The 16,273-nt window shown below is 49.9% G+C and overlaps 1 protein-coding gene across 8 annotated transcripts in view; it reads right to left on the bottom strand.

The window, feature by feature from the left end:
• Positions 1-16,273, bottom strand: part of CRACR2A (calcium release activated channel regulator 2A) — a 164,045-nt gene that overhangs the window by 47,164 nt on the left and 100,608 nt on the right. For all 8 annotated transcript variants that reach the window (XM_082421106.1, XM_082421105.1, XM_082421111.1 and 5 more), the window contains 2 exons: positions 14,675-14,821; positions 146-236 (listed from right to left, as the gene is read on the bottom strand). In XM_082421106.1, coding sequence (XP_082277232.1) covers positions 146-236; positions 14,675-14,821 — 238 coding nt within the window. The remainder of the gene's footprint in view (positions 1-145; positions 237-14,674; positions 14,822-16,273) is intronic.

Below are 16,273 nucleotides of genomic sequence, written 5' to 3'. Positions count from 1 at the left end.
AAAAATAAGCAAAACAGGGAAACAGGAAATCAATAGTGCCACGGGGCACTGCAATCTTAGAGCCGGGGCTGAGGAGAGGGCACGGTCAGAGCAGGTGGTATCTCAGCCTGGCCCGCAGAGCCAAGCCCCGGGAATGGGCTCTTACCTTCAGGAGAAACTGCTCTCTCTCACTTTTGATTTGCTGTTCCATCTCCTCATAGAGGTGCTGGATTTCTTCATCGTAGGCAGCAATTTTCCTGCACAGGTGACAAAAGGAGAGTGTGAGGAGATGCCTTTATCCCCCAGTGGAGCTCTGGGTGGTTGGGTGACCATGGCGGTTGGGTCAGCCAAGGCTGCAGGGTCAGCTCCTCGGATCAGCTGACCACTGAGGCCCGGCAGGACCCTCTCATCCTCCTGTCTCCCAGCTGTCCCTCCCAGATGATCCACATGCCCCCCCGGGGAGTGTCCCCGGCTCCATCTTCCTGCCTCTGCTTTATCTCAGCACCAATCCACCCAGCCTCTGTGACACTCACCATCCTATTGCCCACTGACCCCTATGCTTGCCAACAGCATAAAGGTGTGTGGTGTGGGCTTCCTTTCTGCTTGGTTTCTTGGTTTATCTCTTTCCCACTTTGGGCGCTTTCTCTCTGCCTGGTTCCATCAGCACCATCTGAACTGTACTCTCCTGGAAACTATGGGCTGAACTTTGCGTGACCCTCATTTCTCACAGGATCTCAAAAGGTTCCATGGTGATGACCACCACCACCATCACGACGCCCCTAGAAAGGAAGGGGGCCACACCTGTCCAAGGGCTCACCCATCTCGGCACAGGGCCATGGGAAGGGCGAGGCTGGTTAAATGCTGATGGCAATAGTGACACGCTGGGTTCTCAGCGTCCCCTCCTACTCTGGAGAGCCCCACAGGACACGAAGTAAGTAGCTGGCCTCTCTGCTCCTACATGGAGATGAAGACAGAGGCGGCTCTGGGGACAAGGTTTGTGGGTCACCCCTGGGATGGCTCCTCCTTCTCTCCCAGTAATAGATCCTCCTTCAAGTACTCCCCCAAGTTCAAATGGGAAGGACCAAGTATTAGCATTTGAACCAAGACTGGAGATGATCACATGTGACATTCCCAGGGGACTGCATCTTCACACCTCTTCTCTGACCGGGCATGGGAGGCCCAATCTGCCCCTCGCTCTCTGCCCTCTTTCCTGTTAAGGAAACTCTAGGCTCCAGCAAGCAGCCTTATGTCATAGCTCTCCAGGTCTGTTTTGAACCTGTAATATACACACCTACTGCCAATTTTGGCACCTGCTATTCTAAACTCAAATGCTGGCACTCCCTTGTTCTTTATTCAACGAAGGAGGCTTTTATAATTGAGGAAACAGCCCTGGTTCTCGGTTCTAAGAGGTACCAGAGAGATTTCGGAAGAAATCATCAAGGATAGGAAAGCATTCATTCCCCTGAGCCTTCTGTCATTCAAACTCCTACCTCCCTGTATCCCTAAGTCCCACTGGAACTCCAATCCAGCGCCAGGCCTCCCCCGCCGCCCAAGGCTGCACCACAGCCCATAGGCTGCTCCTTCCTCACTCGCTACCTGTTGGGGGAACCTGGCACCACTTGCACAGGCTGCCATTTTGACTGGCATCCTTCCAGTTCTACAGAAACCACACAGCTGACCCAGACGAGGGAACCGGTGTGGATCTGCATGGTCAAGGTCACTCACCTGTCTGAGTTCCCTTTCTTGGTTGTATCCCCAAGACCACAAACCTGACTCTGAGTGAGTACGGCACTGGCCCAGGGTGTGCTCAGCAAGCGGACACAGCTCTCCAAGACTCCTCCAAGCCAAGGCTCTGTGTTCAGCACTGGGCTTCCCATCCCAGGAGTAACAAATGTCTTTCTGGTGAAGAGTGAGAACTCTCTTCTTGGTAAATGACAAATGTTTGGACTGTTACTTTGGTTCTTAGCTACCCCATAACAATTACAAGAAAATCTTGGCAAGAAATAAGGAGCTGAGGCACCTGCTGTTGCATAGGGACACCTCAGGGACAGAAATGATACAGTGGAAAGGAAATTTCAGAAACAAAGATGGTCTTCCCCTGGTGCCTGGAATTATCTTCCTGTGCTGGAAGAAATTCTGATGCTACGTGGTAAATGGTATCCAGGAAAACTTTAGAGACGGTGATTCCAACTATATAAGTACCAGGGAACTAATAAAGTGATATGAGAAAAACTTAAAAATGGATTTGACGCTGCTAAAGCAATACTAATTACAGTCATGCATATAAGCTGTGTACCATTTAGGCCTAATAATCATGCAGAGCATTAATTCTACACTATCATTAAATGTGTTATATTAACTTGAAGTTTTATTGGATTAAATTAATAAACTCTATGCTTCTCGTGCTCACATGTTAGTCTGTTAGTCGCGAAGTAATTTTGCAAATTGCTACAAACAAACAAACAAATGGGGGGAAGAGAGATGTAGCCTCTGAATGGCACCTACCCCCAGCCCTCATCACAAAGGATGCGCCCACCACAAAGAAGTCCTGGGATGCAGGCGGGCATCAGCGATCCTGGGCCCACACTGGATCAGACATGGAGCTCATTCTTTGCAAACGCTCTTGAACAAAACCGGCCAGCATCCTGGGAGGCTGCCAAGGCCTGAATGACTTCAGAGGATGAGCCCTGACCCAGGGCCGGACACCCGAGCCCCGGGAATGAGATCATTAAGGTGCTGTGCACACCACTCCCATCACCAAACCAGCTCAGAGGGCAGAAGACCTCCTCCGATCCCAAAGTAGCACCTGTACCCCCGGTTCCTCCCAGCATCATCTCGATGACCAAACGAGAGAGCAGGTGTGCAAGGTATTTGGAACGGCAAAGTCCTAAATGGATGTAAGGGATTATTTATTATCGTAATTATTATCATGGGTTGCGGGGGGCAAGGGCTAACACTCCCCAAGGGGAGGAGGGTCTTTGTTTCAAGAATAAAAGGGTTGCTAGGTTTGGAAAGGGTCAGAAGCAATCAGGAAGATGAAGAACAGAAAGCTTAGTCAATAAAACCTCCTGTCGGAGCGATCCATTAGAGATGCAGGCTGTGTGTGAGCAGGGGCTGCAGAGAAATTATTTTTCTGGGAGAAACAATGGCTAGAGACACTCTCAGAAGATCTGGGCACATGGTGTATGGTGCTCCAGCCGGGCTTACCACGTTCTGCCATCAGAGGAAAGAGGCAACTGATTATGTTTGCTTATCATACACCCCTTTGTTACCTCAATTTCTAAAACCACTCAGATTGCCTGACACACACAAACACAGACTTTGAAGTCTTCTCCATGAGTATTTCCCTGTCTGTTCCAACGCACTGACCCCCTTCTCTGACCTCGGAAGACACCATATGTCTTTATTTGAACATTTCAAAGTCCTGAACTACTCTTTCCTTTGGGTTTATGCTGCCTTCACTAGGTTATGAACACTCAGACATTGATGTCACCCACAGAGCCTGTGCTCAAAATGTTAATGCTGAAAATCTGTAAGAAATAAATTTAAGACTTTGGATACCAGACTCAGAAGTCCATGGGTGGACCACATGGCGGGAAATACCAGATTCCAGGGGAATTGAAGAATTTCGGGGTTGGAAGGCTTGTCTGATCCAACCACCTATTTCTCCAGTGTTAAAATCCTCGCCACAAAATCTCCACCAAGTATTTACCCAGACTGGGTTAGAACACCTCCAGTGAGAGGGAACGCTGGATCTCTAAGCAGGTCTTTCATCTATGGACTGTTCTGGCTCATAGACATGTGTCTTTCTATGACCTTATCCTGCCTCTGTGTAATAACCCTTCATATATTTAAAAACAGCATTAAGACTTCAAGGAGTAGCCTTGGGTTGCGGTCATGCCTCTCCACTTCCTCCAGCCATGTCTCACATGGAATTTTTTCTTTTGGAAGTCCCTTCACCATCCCCTTTACTCTTCTCTGAATGGGCTCTAATTAAGCTTTCTCAAGCCATAGAGTCGCAAACTGAATGCCCATTGTATGAGGTCTGATCGGTGCAGATTAGATCTCTCTTGATCTAGTTGCTGCCTACCTATTCATGCAGTCTAAGAGCACATTCACTTTTCTGGGCAGTCACATCACATAGTTGATGAATGCTGAACCCATTTGTCGACTAAAACCCCTAAACCTGATGGCAGAGTGATGGTTTTTGTTTTAAAGATGGTGCAACTGAGGGACTTCCCTGGTGGCACAGTGGTTAAGAATCCACCTGCTAATGCAGGGGACATGGGTTTGAGCCCTGGTCCCGGAAGATCCCACATGCCACGGAGCAAATAAGCCCATGAGCCACAACTACTGAGCCCATGTGCCACAACTACTGAAGCCCGCACACCTAGAGCTTGTGCTCCACAGCAAAGACAAGCCACCACAATGAGAAGCCCACTTGTTGCAACTAGAGAAAGCCCATGTGCAGCAACGAAGACCCAAAGCAGCCAAAAATAAATAAATTAATTAATTTAAAAAAAAAAAGAAAAAGATGGTGTGACTGAATCATATCTCTCCCACCTTGTGCTTTTGCCATTGGTGTTTTGGATTTTGGCAAGATCTCAAATGTAATTCTGTTAGATTTTATGCTTGTTTGATTCAGTCCATCTTTCTCAACTGTCACTATCTTAATGGATCCCAACTGGTTGCTCAGTGTACTCAATGACCTTCCAAATTTTGTTGACATTTTAAGTTTTCAATCATAATGTAATCTAAATAACCTATAATGTTGGTTTTGATTATTTAATTTATCTGAGATTTACTTAGAAGACCATTTTAGGGACTTCTCTGGTGGTCCAGTGGTTAAGACTCCGAGCTCCCAGTACAGGGGGCCTGGGTTTGATCCCTTGTCAGGGAACTAGATCCCCCATGCTGCAACTAAGGAGCCCACATGCCACAACTAAAGCTCCCATGTGCCACGAGGAAGATCCTGTGAAGCCAAATAAATGAAATAAATAAATATATTTTAAAAAAGAAAAAAAGGAAGAGCATTTTAAAAAATATATAAACTGTTGGTTTCTAGTTTTATTGTATTATAGTAAGAAAATATATTGGTAAGGGATTACTTTTTGGAATCTATTAGCCTTTCCTTTGTATCCCCATATTGTCAATTTTTACATAAGTTCTATAACAAGAATGTGTATTCTACTGCAAGGCACACAGCTCCACATTCATCTCTTAAATCAAGCTTGCTGGCTGATAGTTTCAAATACTTTGTATATTTGATGTGCTTTTTGCTTGACTGATATGTCAAATTTGAGATAAGTTTGTTGAAGTCTTCTAAAACTCTTTTAAAGTCTTGTTTTTATCAAATTTTCTTTGTTTTTCTAAGCTTCTGCTTTTTGCGTTTTGCTATGTTGTTTGGCACATACCGGTTTATATTTGTTGTATCTTCTCTATGGATGGACCTTTTTTTTTAATTACTACAAAATATTCTTCCTTATCTCCCTTAATTCATGCCATTGGTAAACATGTTGAACACGACAAGAACAGTCTGTAATAGAGCTCTCTGAGCTATTAATTAATTACATGGGAGCATAAATATGCAACCTGTCTTCTATTAACCACTCTGAAAACTCTCCCTTCCCCCAGGGCAGTGTCTAATGATTTCATTCTATGATATCTATGCCTAGTTATTTTGAACAACAGAGGGAGGAGGAGACAGAGAAGAGATAGATAAGAGAAGGGAGGGAAAGAGACACGAGTTCTCAGGGGGATGGGGGACATATGTGTGAAGGAGCCAGGGAGAGTGAGTAAGAGTCATGAGCACTAATTATTTATCCTCTCCTTTCTGTCTCACTATGATAGCTGGGGAGCCTCTCTTGCGTAGTCCAGGGTAGTGTAGGTCTTAACCCCCTGCTGACACCTACAGTTGGCTCCGAGTTCATTAGACCCAGAGTGAGAAGGCCTCGGTTCAAATCCTGCTTTTGACATTTATAAGCTTTCTGGCCTTGGACAAGTCACATTACCTCAATGAGCTCGAGGTTTTCTGTATCTGGAAAACCAGATGCTAATACCTGCATTAGAAAGAAGTCATGTGTAAAAAAAGGGTACACATGAACTTATCTACAAAACAGAAATAGAGTTACAGATGGAGAAAACAAACTTCCGGTTACCAGGGGGTAAGGGGGGGGAGGGATAAATTGGGAGATTGGGATTGACATATACACACCACATATATAAAATAGGTAACTAATAAGGACCTACTGCAGAGCACAGGGAACTCTACTCAATACTCTGTAATGGCCTATATGCGGAAAGAATCTAAAAAAAGAGTGGATATATGTATATGTATGACTGATTCACTTTGCTGTACACCTGAAACTAACACAACATTGTAAATCAACTAGACTCCAATAAAAATTTTAAAAAAAGAAAGAAATCATGTGGACTTAGTAAGATCATGCATGTGGAAATGTCTAGCAGACCCATTACATCACCACCAGCATTAACAAGTATTGATTGACTACTTCATAAAACAACATTCTGGGTAACATAATTTACACTTACCGAATGGTCTCTGCACACCAGGAATTCAGCATTTATGAACTCCAAGTCCACGTGTAAGTGGCGTGGAGGAAAGGGACAGGCAGAAGAGGCCACACACCACCCCACGGTGCCAACCCCACCCCATGGTGCCTTCCTGAGCTCCAGATGACATAATTCTGCGACCACACAGCCTTGGCTGAGTTAAGTGGAGGAAGTTACCTGCGCCGGCAGTGGGGCGGGTGTAGAGTTATCAGGGGAAAAGTTAAGAAAGGCTGAGTCCAGACAAGGGAGATTTTCAAAAGTGGGGGGAAGGAGAACAATTGTATACTGAGGATGTTGCAAGGGTAGTGATGGATTTGGAAAGGATGGAACCTACTGAAAGCCAGGGTGAAAGGCCCAGGTGTGACCTCGAGGATGCAATGCCACCCAGGACGTCTGACTGTGGTGGATGCGCCTCTCAGAAGGATGACTCTGTGTGTGTGTGTGTGTGTATGTGTGTGTGGGTGTGTAGTGTGCACATGCATGGTATCAGCGGTACTGGAGGTCTAAGGATGGCACACGTGGGAAGCAAAATGGGCTGGGAATAGAGATGCTCATGTGAATACAAGGCTTAGGTTCAAAGAGGCCTTCAGAGAGAATTTGCGGCGAGCAAGGACTTTCCCTGCCAGCCTCCCACAGGCACTGTGGAAATTAATTAAGCTTCACAAAGTGCACTGCACACAGAGAGTCAAGGTGCCAGGCTAGAACAGAGCATTAATACTCAGTTCCACCGGGGTTCCAGCTGATGGCACACAGGCCGAGCCTTTCTGCTATAGAATATTACTTGGTCAACATATTTTTTTCCTGTTCCCTCTCTCCTTTGCCTTCACTTAGGAACAAAGGGTCTCAGAAAGTCATCTGGTCCCGCCTCTAGGTTCTAGGCAGGGTGTGCTGAAATCATTTCAGGAAAAAAAGTAGCGTCTTCCTTCCCTAAATGAAAGGATAGTCTTGACCTTGAACAGAACAAATGGCATTCTTCCACAGTTTAGATAAATTTCAGAAGCTTGAACTCAAAGCAGAGCTTCAGAAATGGCCACTGGCCTTGGAGAGCAGTCGCTCTGATCTCATGTGTTTCCGTGTGGACCGACAGTGGTCTGATGCATAGGACTCTGGTTTGCAAGGCCTGGGGAAAGGCAGATGCAGAGAGAGGAAGAGTTCCCCTCCCAACACAGACAAGTGTCCTGTATCCCATGTGAAGGAAGTGAGGGTCGGGGCAGTGCAAGTGGCCAGTGTGTGGTCACCTGTTTCCCTGGGCCAGAGTGGGGGAAGAATCCAGGCCTCAACTCCCGCCCCATGTGCATCTACAGTACCACACTGCCCTCCCAGCATCCACAGTTTTAAGACAAATATCATACGATATTGCTTATATGTGGAATCTAAAAAAAAAAGATACAAAATAACTTATTTACAAAACAGAAATAGAGTCACAGATGTAGAAAACAAACTTATGGTTTCCAGGGGGAGAAAGGGGGGGGGATAAATTGGGAGATTGGGATGGACATATACACACTACGATATATAAAATGGATAACTAATAAGGACCTACTGTACAGCACAGGGAACTCTACTCAGTACTCTGTAATGATCTATACGGGAAAAGAATCTAAAAAAGGGGGGATATATGTATATGTATAACTGATTCACTTTGCTGTACACCTGAAACTAACACAACATTGTAAATCAGCTATACGCCAATAAAAATTTTAAAAAAAGAAAAAGAAGGAAAGAAAAGAAAAAAAACAAAACAAAACTGACAACTCCAAACCTCTGCATTTAGGATGGTCAGCAACCAGATTCCATCTGGCATCTGTCAATTGTGGAGTGAGCACGCCCTGGGGTGAGGAATGGGGCCGAATGTCTGGAGGTTGCCCCCTTTCCCGGGTCTCCCCCGCCCCTGCCCCTCATGCTCTGATCACGGAGTGAAGACCCTGGGCCAGAAACATCTCAATGAGTCTGTTATTTGCCGGAGAAGAAAATGGAAGCAAGTTCAGCCTCCGCCAGCTTTGCCGTGGGGATGAGAACAGTCATGAGGGACTCAGACTCACCACTGCCCCCTCCCGCCTTCCCCACACAACTGCGGTCTCCGGCTGCAAAGGGAGGCTCTTACTAGAAAAACCCACTTAGGGTTCCCTTGTTCCCCTGAAATCAGTCTCTCTCAGTCTCTCTAATGCCTCTCTGTCTCTGTCTGTCCCTCTCTCTCTCACATGCACACAGCCCCACACAATTAGGGTAGAGGTGAATGAAAGGCAAACATAAGAGTTTGTAGAAAATTCTGCAAAGGCTGTAAAATCGCCAATTGGATTTTCAAGATGGATGGTTTCTCCCTAATTAGATTCTGCTGCCTTGTATAAACCAACTTTGCAGCTTTATCCCATCCTATAAAGCAAACCATTTCTCATCAGTCAAGTTTACAGATCATGCCCACGGTGCACACAGAGCACAAATCGACCTCACCTTTCCATCTGCTCTCAGGGCCAAGTTAACAATGTGTTTCTGCCTCCAATAATAATATACCAATAAAAGACACGTGCGTGACTAAGCTGTGGCCTTATGGCCTAGAGGGCTCCCCAAGAACTTCCCTCCACTCTGAGAACAGGAGTGGAATTATAGACTGCAAGGGCTCCTGGGCGTGCCTTTTGCAGGCTGGTACCTTCTGGAAGAACAGGCTAGAGCAGCATTTCTCAGTGGGGTCTGGGGTCTGCCTGCATCAGAACCCCTGGGGAACGTGTGCTAAGATGCACATTGCTGGGTCCCCTGCCCCCAAAACACACTGATTTAGACCCCCTGGAGGAGGGACCTGGGAATTTACTCTTTAATCGAGAGTCCCTGGTCATTCCTAAACAAGCTAACATTCAAGAACCACACAGCTAAGGCTCGTCACAAGTGGTACGTAAGGGCCACCTGCCATATGTACGATGCTTTAATTGCTGCCCTACCTGGAAGCAAGGCCAAGGAAATGATGACCTCCCCGCCCACACACACACACACACACACACACACACACACACACACACACACATCACAGAACACCAGTTCTCAGGCTTGTGTCAGGTGCCGGGATCACAGCTGGGCTGCCTGTCAGGTTGTGAGACACATTCCCTCCTGGTCTGGACACCCTTGCAGAGCTGAGGAAAACTGGTCTAGACAGAAAGCACCAGCATAGTGGCTGGGTGGGAGCTGCAAGCGAAGCCCTCCCAGAGCCTCACCCCCCATGCTCCCGAGAAACTGCCGGAGGCCTAAATCATTTGGACGAGGAAAGACTGCAGAGGAGGGACTGATGCCAATGAGGGTGTGGGGAGCATCGCGAAACTTGTCAAGGCCAAGGGTGGTCCACCGAGGATGCAGAACAGGCTATTGAGCTGCAGAAGACTGAGAGAGGGCTGCCTTTGATCTCGAAAGCACTTTTCTTCAAAGAGCTCAAAGCACTCCCCAGACACAGCCTAATCCATTCTTACCCCCATCCTCCGGGTTAGATCTTGGTAAGGAACTCAACCAGGGCAACTCCTCCGGCAGATTCCAACTCTGGTCCAAAGTCAGAATCCCTCTGGGTATTTTATACGCGCAGACTTGGAGCCCTCACCCCTGACCAAGGCAACGGGGCCCTCCTGGAGTAGGGCCCCAGCATCCCCTACTGGTGAAAGGTCTGAAGTTCCTGCTGCCTCCAGGCAGTACCGTTCTACATGGGGAGAGCTCAAGTTTTTTTTTCCAGATCAACATAATTGGGCAGGGTGCTTTCAGTGGCAAAGGAATTCGTAGATCTGACGGCCAGAAGTTCCTCCTCACATCAAACCATGTCTCCTATGGTAAAATGTAAGGTTTGCCAAGCCTCTGCATGGTGCACACAGAGAAAAGCGGCTCGGTTGCAATCTGACCCCCTCCTCCTCCGAGGGAGGTGGAGGGAATGCAGTCCGCTCTGGAGGTGCCGCAGACGAGCTGGGCACCAGCCCAGGGCCCTGCGTTCCACCTGGCCCCCACCTCACCCCGCCGGGCCGTGGCTGCTTCTCGGTGCACACGCACCAGCGTCAAACACTGAACCCAGAGTCTAACTCAGATCTGAGGTTTTCTCAACTTCCGTCCCAAAGGCAAGAGGGTGGGAGGTTGAAGGCCCCCAGGCTTGCTTCTTTCCCCTGCTCCCGATATGCAGGGTCAGAAAATAAAATCCACGGCCGGGAGGAAAGGCCTGGAGGAAAGGCCTGGAGCTGCTTCTGACACTGCCCTAGAGCCTGGGCCTCCGGACATCAGCTTCAAGATGTCAAGCCCAAGCACTGCCCCCGCTGTATCCTCCTCCCTCCTAGAGGCTGGGGGTGACCCTGGAGGATGCTGCAGGGGGGCCTTTCTCACTCACTGCAGTGAAACTGTAACCCTGAGGGACACGGCCAGCCTGGGGACCTGGGACCAGGACTCCCCCCAGGTCGGTCGCAAGTCTCTGGGCCCCGTGGGACAGAGAAACGAGGTGTGTGGTTCGGAAAAGGGGGAGGCAGCTGAGGCCACTGCTGCCAATGGCCACGCTGTCAGGTGCTTCAGCAGCAGGGGATTTCCTGGTCGGCTTTGCGGCAGAATTTTTACAGCTCTGCCTCACTGGTGTGACCATAAACTCCTCAAAGACGGGGACGTTGTGCTCCGCTGGCTCAGCTCAGCCTGGCACAGAGTAAGTGCCCGTTACGTGCCAGCTACTAGTCACACGCGGCTGTACCCTGGTGCCCAGCCCTGGGCTGCGCACAGCAGTCAAGTCTCGTCGCCCTCTCTGGGACAAGCGCTCATTTCCCAGATGGAGAGACGTGTTAGCCCCTGGGCTGAACAGCCTGCTCGTGGCGGAGCCTGGGAGATGCTCTGACAGTCAGGGTTCCCCAGGCTGCAGCCCGAGCCAAACGATTCCCCAGACCTTCCTTTCTCTCCCTTCACCAGCCAGAGTGTGCCCCTCCTGCAAACAAGCCCAGACCCCCAAACTCGCCTCCTAGATGTCCCAGAATCACTTAGCCTCACGCTGAGGAGCCATTTGTAAAACCTCCCATCTAACTATTCTGTATCCCATTGGGGTTTCAGTTTTTTCTTTGACTGCTAAGCTGCAAGGACCTCCAGGGATCCCCTGGTCCAGGTAGAACCCGGAAACAAGATGTGAACAACCTTTTTCTTTCTTTAACAGAAGAGAAGAGAACACAAGAGACTCTAAGAGAAGACCTCAGAGCCCATCACATGTCACGAGGGTGAACACATTTCATGAAACTTTTGTCTGAGTTATTCACACACACAAGTGTGTGGGAGCTGCAAAGTCAAGCGCGTATCTTCTGGCCAGTCACAATCAGAAAGTTTGAACAACACCAATCCCGTTCTTGAATGTTGCCGGTAAGGAAACAGATGCACAGAGAGGTAAAGCACATTGCCTGAGGTCACACAGCTGGTCAGTGGCAGTGCCTGGGCAGGACCTCAGGTTTCTCCTGTCTCCTGTTTCAGTGCTCTGCTCGCTACAGGTCTCTGGGAAAAGGACTGCCAGAGAGCTCAGTGACCCCCAAGCCCACCCGAGCCCCCCGGCCGGAGTGGACCCCATCAGCTGACCTGGGGCAGGGGTAGCTGGCAGGCATATGAACGGAGCATGGGCACAGACGGCTGGAACTCCTGGCTGAGCTAGTTTCGACCATGCAGCTGAGAGTGACCTTGACTTTCAGCTCAAGAACTTTTTAACCATCATTAAATTGGAACAAAAACACGAATGGAGGCCACTTAGAGATGGATGTATGGCCCAAGAGGCTCTGCAGTAAGTCTCTCCCTGCGGAGGTGCAGGCCAGCAGAGGGGCCCCCTGCAGGTAAGATTCTGGGCCCTGAGCTGGGTCACTGCAGGCATTCAGGCCCTCGTCTCCTTATGAAACAAGGGAGCCGTCCCCTCTGGGGGTGCCCCCTGACTTTCACTGTGGCCCCTTGGGGTGATCAGTGCTGGACTCAGAGAGGGGGGTGGTGAGGGGCAGAAAATAAGCCTCATTTTACACGTGGGAAAATTGAGGCTCAGAGAGGCCAAGACACCACAGCAAGGTCACAGAGCTAGCTGGTTGGAGAGCCACACATGACTCTGACCCAGAGCTCCTGATTCCCTGGGCCTGCTTCTCACATCCACACAAGAGGCACCTGGACATCTTGTTAAAACGCAGAGTCGGGGGCTTCCCTGGTGGCACAGTGGTTGAGAATCTGCCTGCCGATGCAGGGGACACGGGTTCGAGCCCTGGTCTGGGAAGATCCCACATGCCGCGGAGAAACTAGGCCCGTGAGCCACAATTACTGAGCCTGCGCGTCTGGAGCCTGTGCTCCGCAACAAGAGAGGCCGCAACAGTGAGAGGCCCGCGCACCGTGATGAAGAGTGGCCCCCGCTCGCCGCAACTAGAGAAAGCCCTTGCACAGAAACGAAGACCCAACACAGCCAAAAAATAAATAAATAAATAAATTAATTAATTAATTAATTTTTAAAAAACAAACAAAAAAAAAACGCAGAGTCGGTAGGCCTGGGGCGAGGCCTGAGGCTCTGCATTCCCAAGAAGCTTCCAGGTGATTCTGAAGCTGCTGGTCCGTAGACTAGACTTCGACAGCAAAGCTCTACACTGTGTTGTCTGGAAGGATAAAGGGATCCTTATACTTCACCTCCAACTCTCCACTTCAGCCAGGCAAATCCTCCAAGACTCACTGACATACTTATTTAAAATAGTAATAAATGTTATTATTTTAACGTTCATCGAATACTTACTAAGTGCCAACACTGTTCTAAATGCTGACATGTAATCCTCACAGGTCTATGAGACGGGTATTACCATCCCTATCTTACACATAAGGAAGCTGCAACTCAGAGAGGTTAAGTAACTTGGCCTAAGTCACACAGCTAGTAAGCAGCAGAACCAAGATTCGAACTCAGCTCTGACTCACAGCTTATTCAGCTAAAGGCTCTATAGCGTATACCCTCAACCCCTCTCTCTCCCAGCCCTGGGAGCCTCGCCCCAGAATGCTCTGAACACTCCTCTAGCCCGACCGTGTTCCCTCCAGCACCACACGGCCATGATTTCTCATAATTCAGGGTCCTAAAGGTCCTCTTCCAGACCTGTATACCCAGTGCGCCTCAGCAAGTTATTTTAGAGTTGATGGGGAGGAGGCGTGAGATGAAAGGGAGCTCAGGGTGGCGCGTGGACAGCGGTCCGCACACGTGGTGATCTCTCTCTAAATTAGGGGCTTGTGTGCTTTCTTGTGGTCTCTGTTGGAATCGCCGAGGATTCCTATGGAACATGAGCAAATCTCCGGGTGGGACAAGGGGCCCGGGGAGGACCTCCTCAGGGTGCTTCCGAGCTCGCCCCCCACCCAGCCTGCGTTCTGGCTAAGGCTTCAGGACGGTAAGCTGTCCTGAGTTACCCTGTGAGTCACAAAATCGAGCTCCTTGCTGTAATGTTCACTGATGAGTGTGGACAAGCACAGCGCCCCGCTGGCACACTCGTCCTCACAGGCCAAGGGACACCCACCTGGTGGGCCCGCACCTGCGGCGCCCGGGGCCTGGCCAACTTGGGATTGGCTCCCAAGCAGCCTCTTCAGGGCCCAAGCGCATTGCCTGGTGCGGCGTCCTCCAGTACAGGAGGAGTTCTAGAAAGCACTAAATATCTGGAGAGACCCCGGGGCCAAGAGGGCAGCAGGAGAAACTTAAGACCATGACGGGAGTGAGAGGGCAGGAGGGCCAGGGTCTGGTCCAGAGATGGGGGTAGGTCCCATAGGCCGGGGCCTTACTGCCCCGGGGCAGACAGAGTGGTTTCTAATGGGTCTCGGGCACCAGACCATCTTGCTCTGAGTCCTGGCTCTGCGCTTACACACTGTGTGTTCTGGGGGCGTGTTACTTCCCCTTTCAGTGCCTCGATTTCCCCATTGGTAAGTTGTGGATAATGATAAATACCCAAATGGGTTGTGTAGGAATTTAGGATAGTGCCTAGCACATGGCGAGGGCCTAATAAATGTGAGCGAGGGCTTAGAAATAGATATCCGGTGACAGCCCCGGGCCCGGCCCCCGCTCTGGCAGATGGTCATAAGGCGGCATCACCGAATAGGAGATGGAAGAGGTGTGTCTGGTTTGCACGCGTCCGTACAGAGGGCGGCTGAGACTGGTACCCACTTTTTCAGGGCGCACTCCAGCTCGTCCTTCTCCTCGTGGGCTTCTAGGAGCTGCGAGAAGATTCTGGTCAGGAAATCCTCAAAGTTGGACAGTAAGTGAGGCTCGTCCTTCTTCAGCTGCAGCCAGAGTTGCTTGACGTCATTTTCACTGTGAGAGAAAAAGGAGCATTAGGGTGGGAGCGTGGACGTGAGGCTTCACGGGACACACGGAGGTCCCAGGTGTGACGCCAATGGCTAGAGCATCATTTTCATCGTCAGTAAGGAACAGCAGTGGCTGACATTTATTGAGCGCTTGCCGCATGCTGGCTGCTTTATGCACATTTGCTCATTTGACCTTCCAGTGAGGCAGGTGCTGCTAACACCCCCGTTTACGGGTGAGGGGACGGATGAAGAGGGGGGAGGTGAGCGGCCTCAGGTCACTCAGCTGGGAAGTGATGAAGCCGGGAGTCACGCTGGCCTCCTAATGGCCACACTCAACAGCCTTGCTTTCTGTCTCCCGCGCTGAGCTGGTGGCGGGGAGCACACAGAGCCGTGGGCCAGGAGCCTCTCCAAACGCCAGGAGGAAGCGGGAGGACAGGAGCCCAGCGCGCATGAGGACGGACGCCGTGGAGCTGAAGGAGCGAGCCTGCCGCCCCAGGAAGGACGGGCCTCACAGCTGAGAGGGAAGGAGGTGGCATCTGCTGGATGGCAGGAGGCAGCTGTCACCGCAGGGAGAGGAAGGGAAGAGGCAGCAGCCCACTGGGGCCTGGAGGCAGCAGGCGGGGTGACAGGAGAGAGCAAGGGACGGAGCAGGTCTGAGAGATGCGTGTGCACGCACGGAGAGACGGGTGGAGAGTCGGGAGGACGGAGGCCGGCAGAGAGGCACAGACACACAGGGACGTGCCTAGAACCGCTCCCTCCCCAACAGGCAGGCTGGCGCTCAGCGGAGGAGACACACGGGTCACGGTGATCAGGGAGGGGAGGGCCGGGAGGCGGCACACCATGGACCTGCTCTGCCTCTGGAGAAACTCAACGGTCTACAGCCAGCGATCAAACAGACAGCCAGAGGGTGACCTGATTTCACTCATTAAATTCTAAAACCCCTTTGATCTGAAGGTAGCTACAACTAGGGACCCTCAGGATAAAGAATAAAATCCCTTGTGCTGTGTAACAAGCACTATATCTGAGAAATTTTACTCAAAAGTGATACTTGATAGTGCCATGTTAGTAATGTGCCTGGGGTGTAAATGTTACTCTCCACACCCAGCAGAGAAGAGGCTCACCGAGAAATGAACCTACTTCTGGTCAGTTATCTGATCATCTATCCAATCATCCCTCCTTCCCTCTTTCCTTCCCTTGCTCCATTCCATCCAAACATCCACCAACTCATCTAGACCATCCATCCATCCACCAACTCATCTAGACCATCCATCCGTCCACCATCCATCCTCCCATCCATCCACCCAACAAGTATTTATTATTTGTTGAAAACCTAGCACTATCTGGATGACATGAGAGATCTAGGAAACGAGAGAAGGGGAGGTAAGGAGCTTCCTGTTTCCCAGAATAATTTCCATTTTCTCCCATACAGAACATGCTGTAGCTGTGGCTCTATTGGGCT

The sequence above is a fragment of the Balaenoptera physalus genome (assembly GCF_965194825.1).
Source record: "Balaenoptera physalus genome assembly, chromosome: 13".
NCBI classification, from domain to species: domain Eukaryota; kingdom Metazoa; phylum Chordata; class Mammalia; order Artiodactyla; family Balaenopteridae; genus Balaenoptera; species Balaenoptera physalus.
The sequence above is the reverse complement of the archived record's forward strand: the minus strand, read 5'-3'. Positions and strand labels throughout refer to the sequence as shown.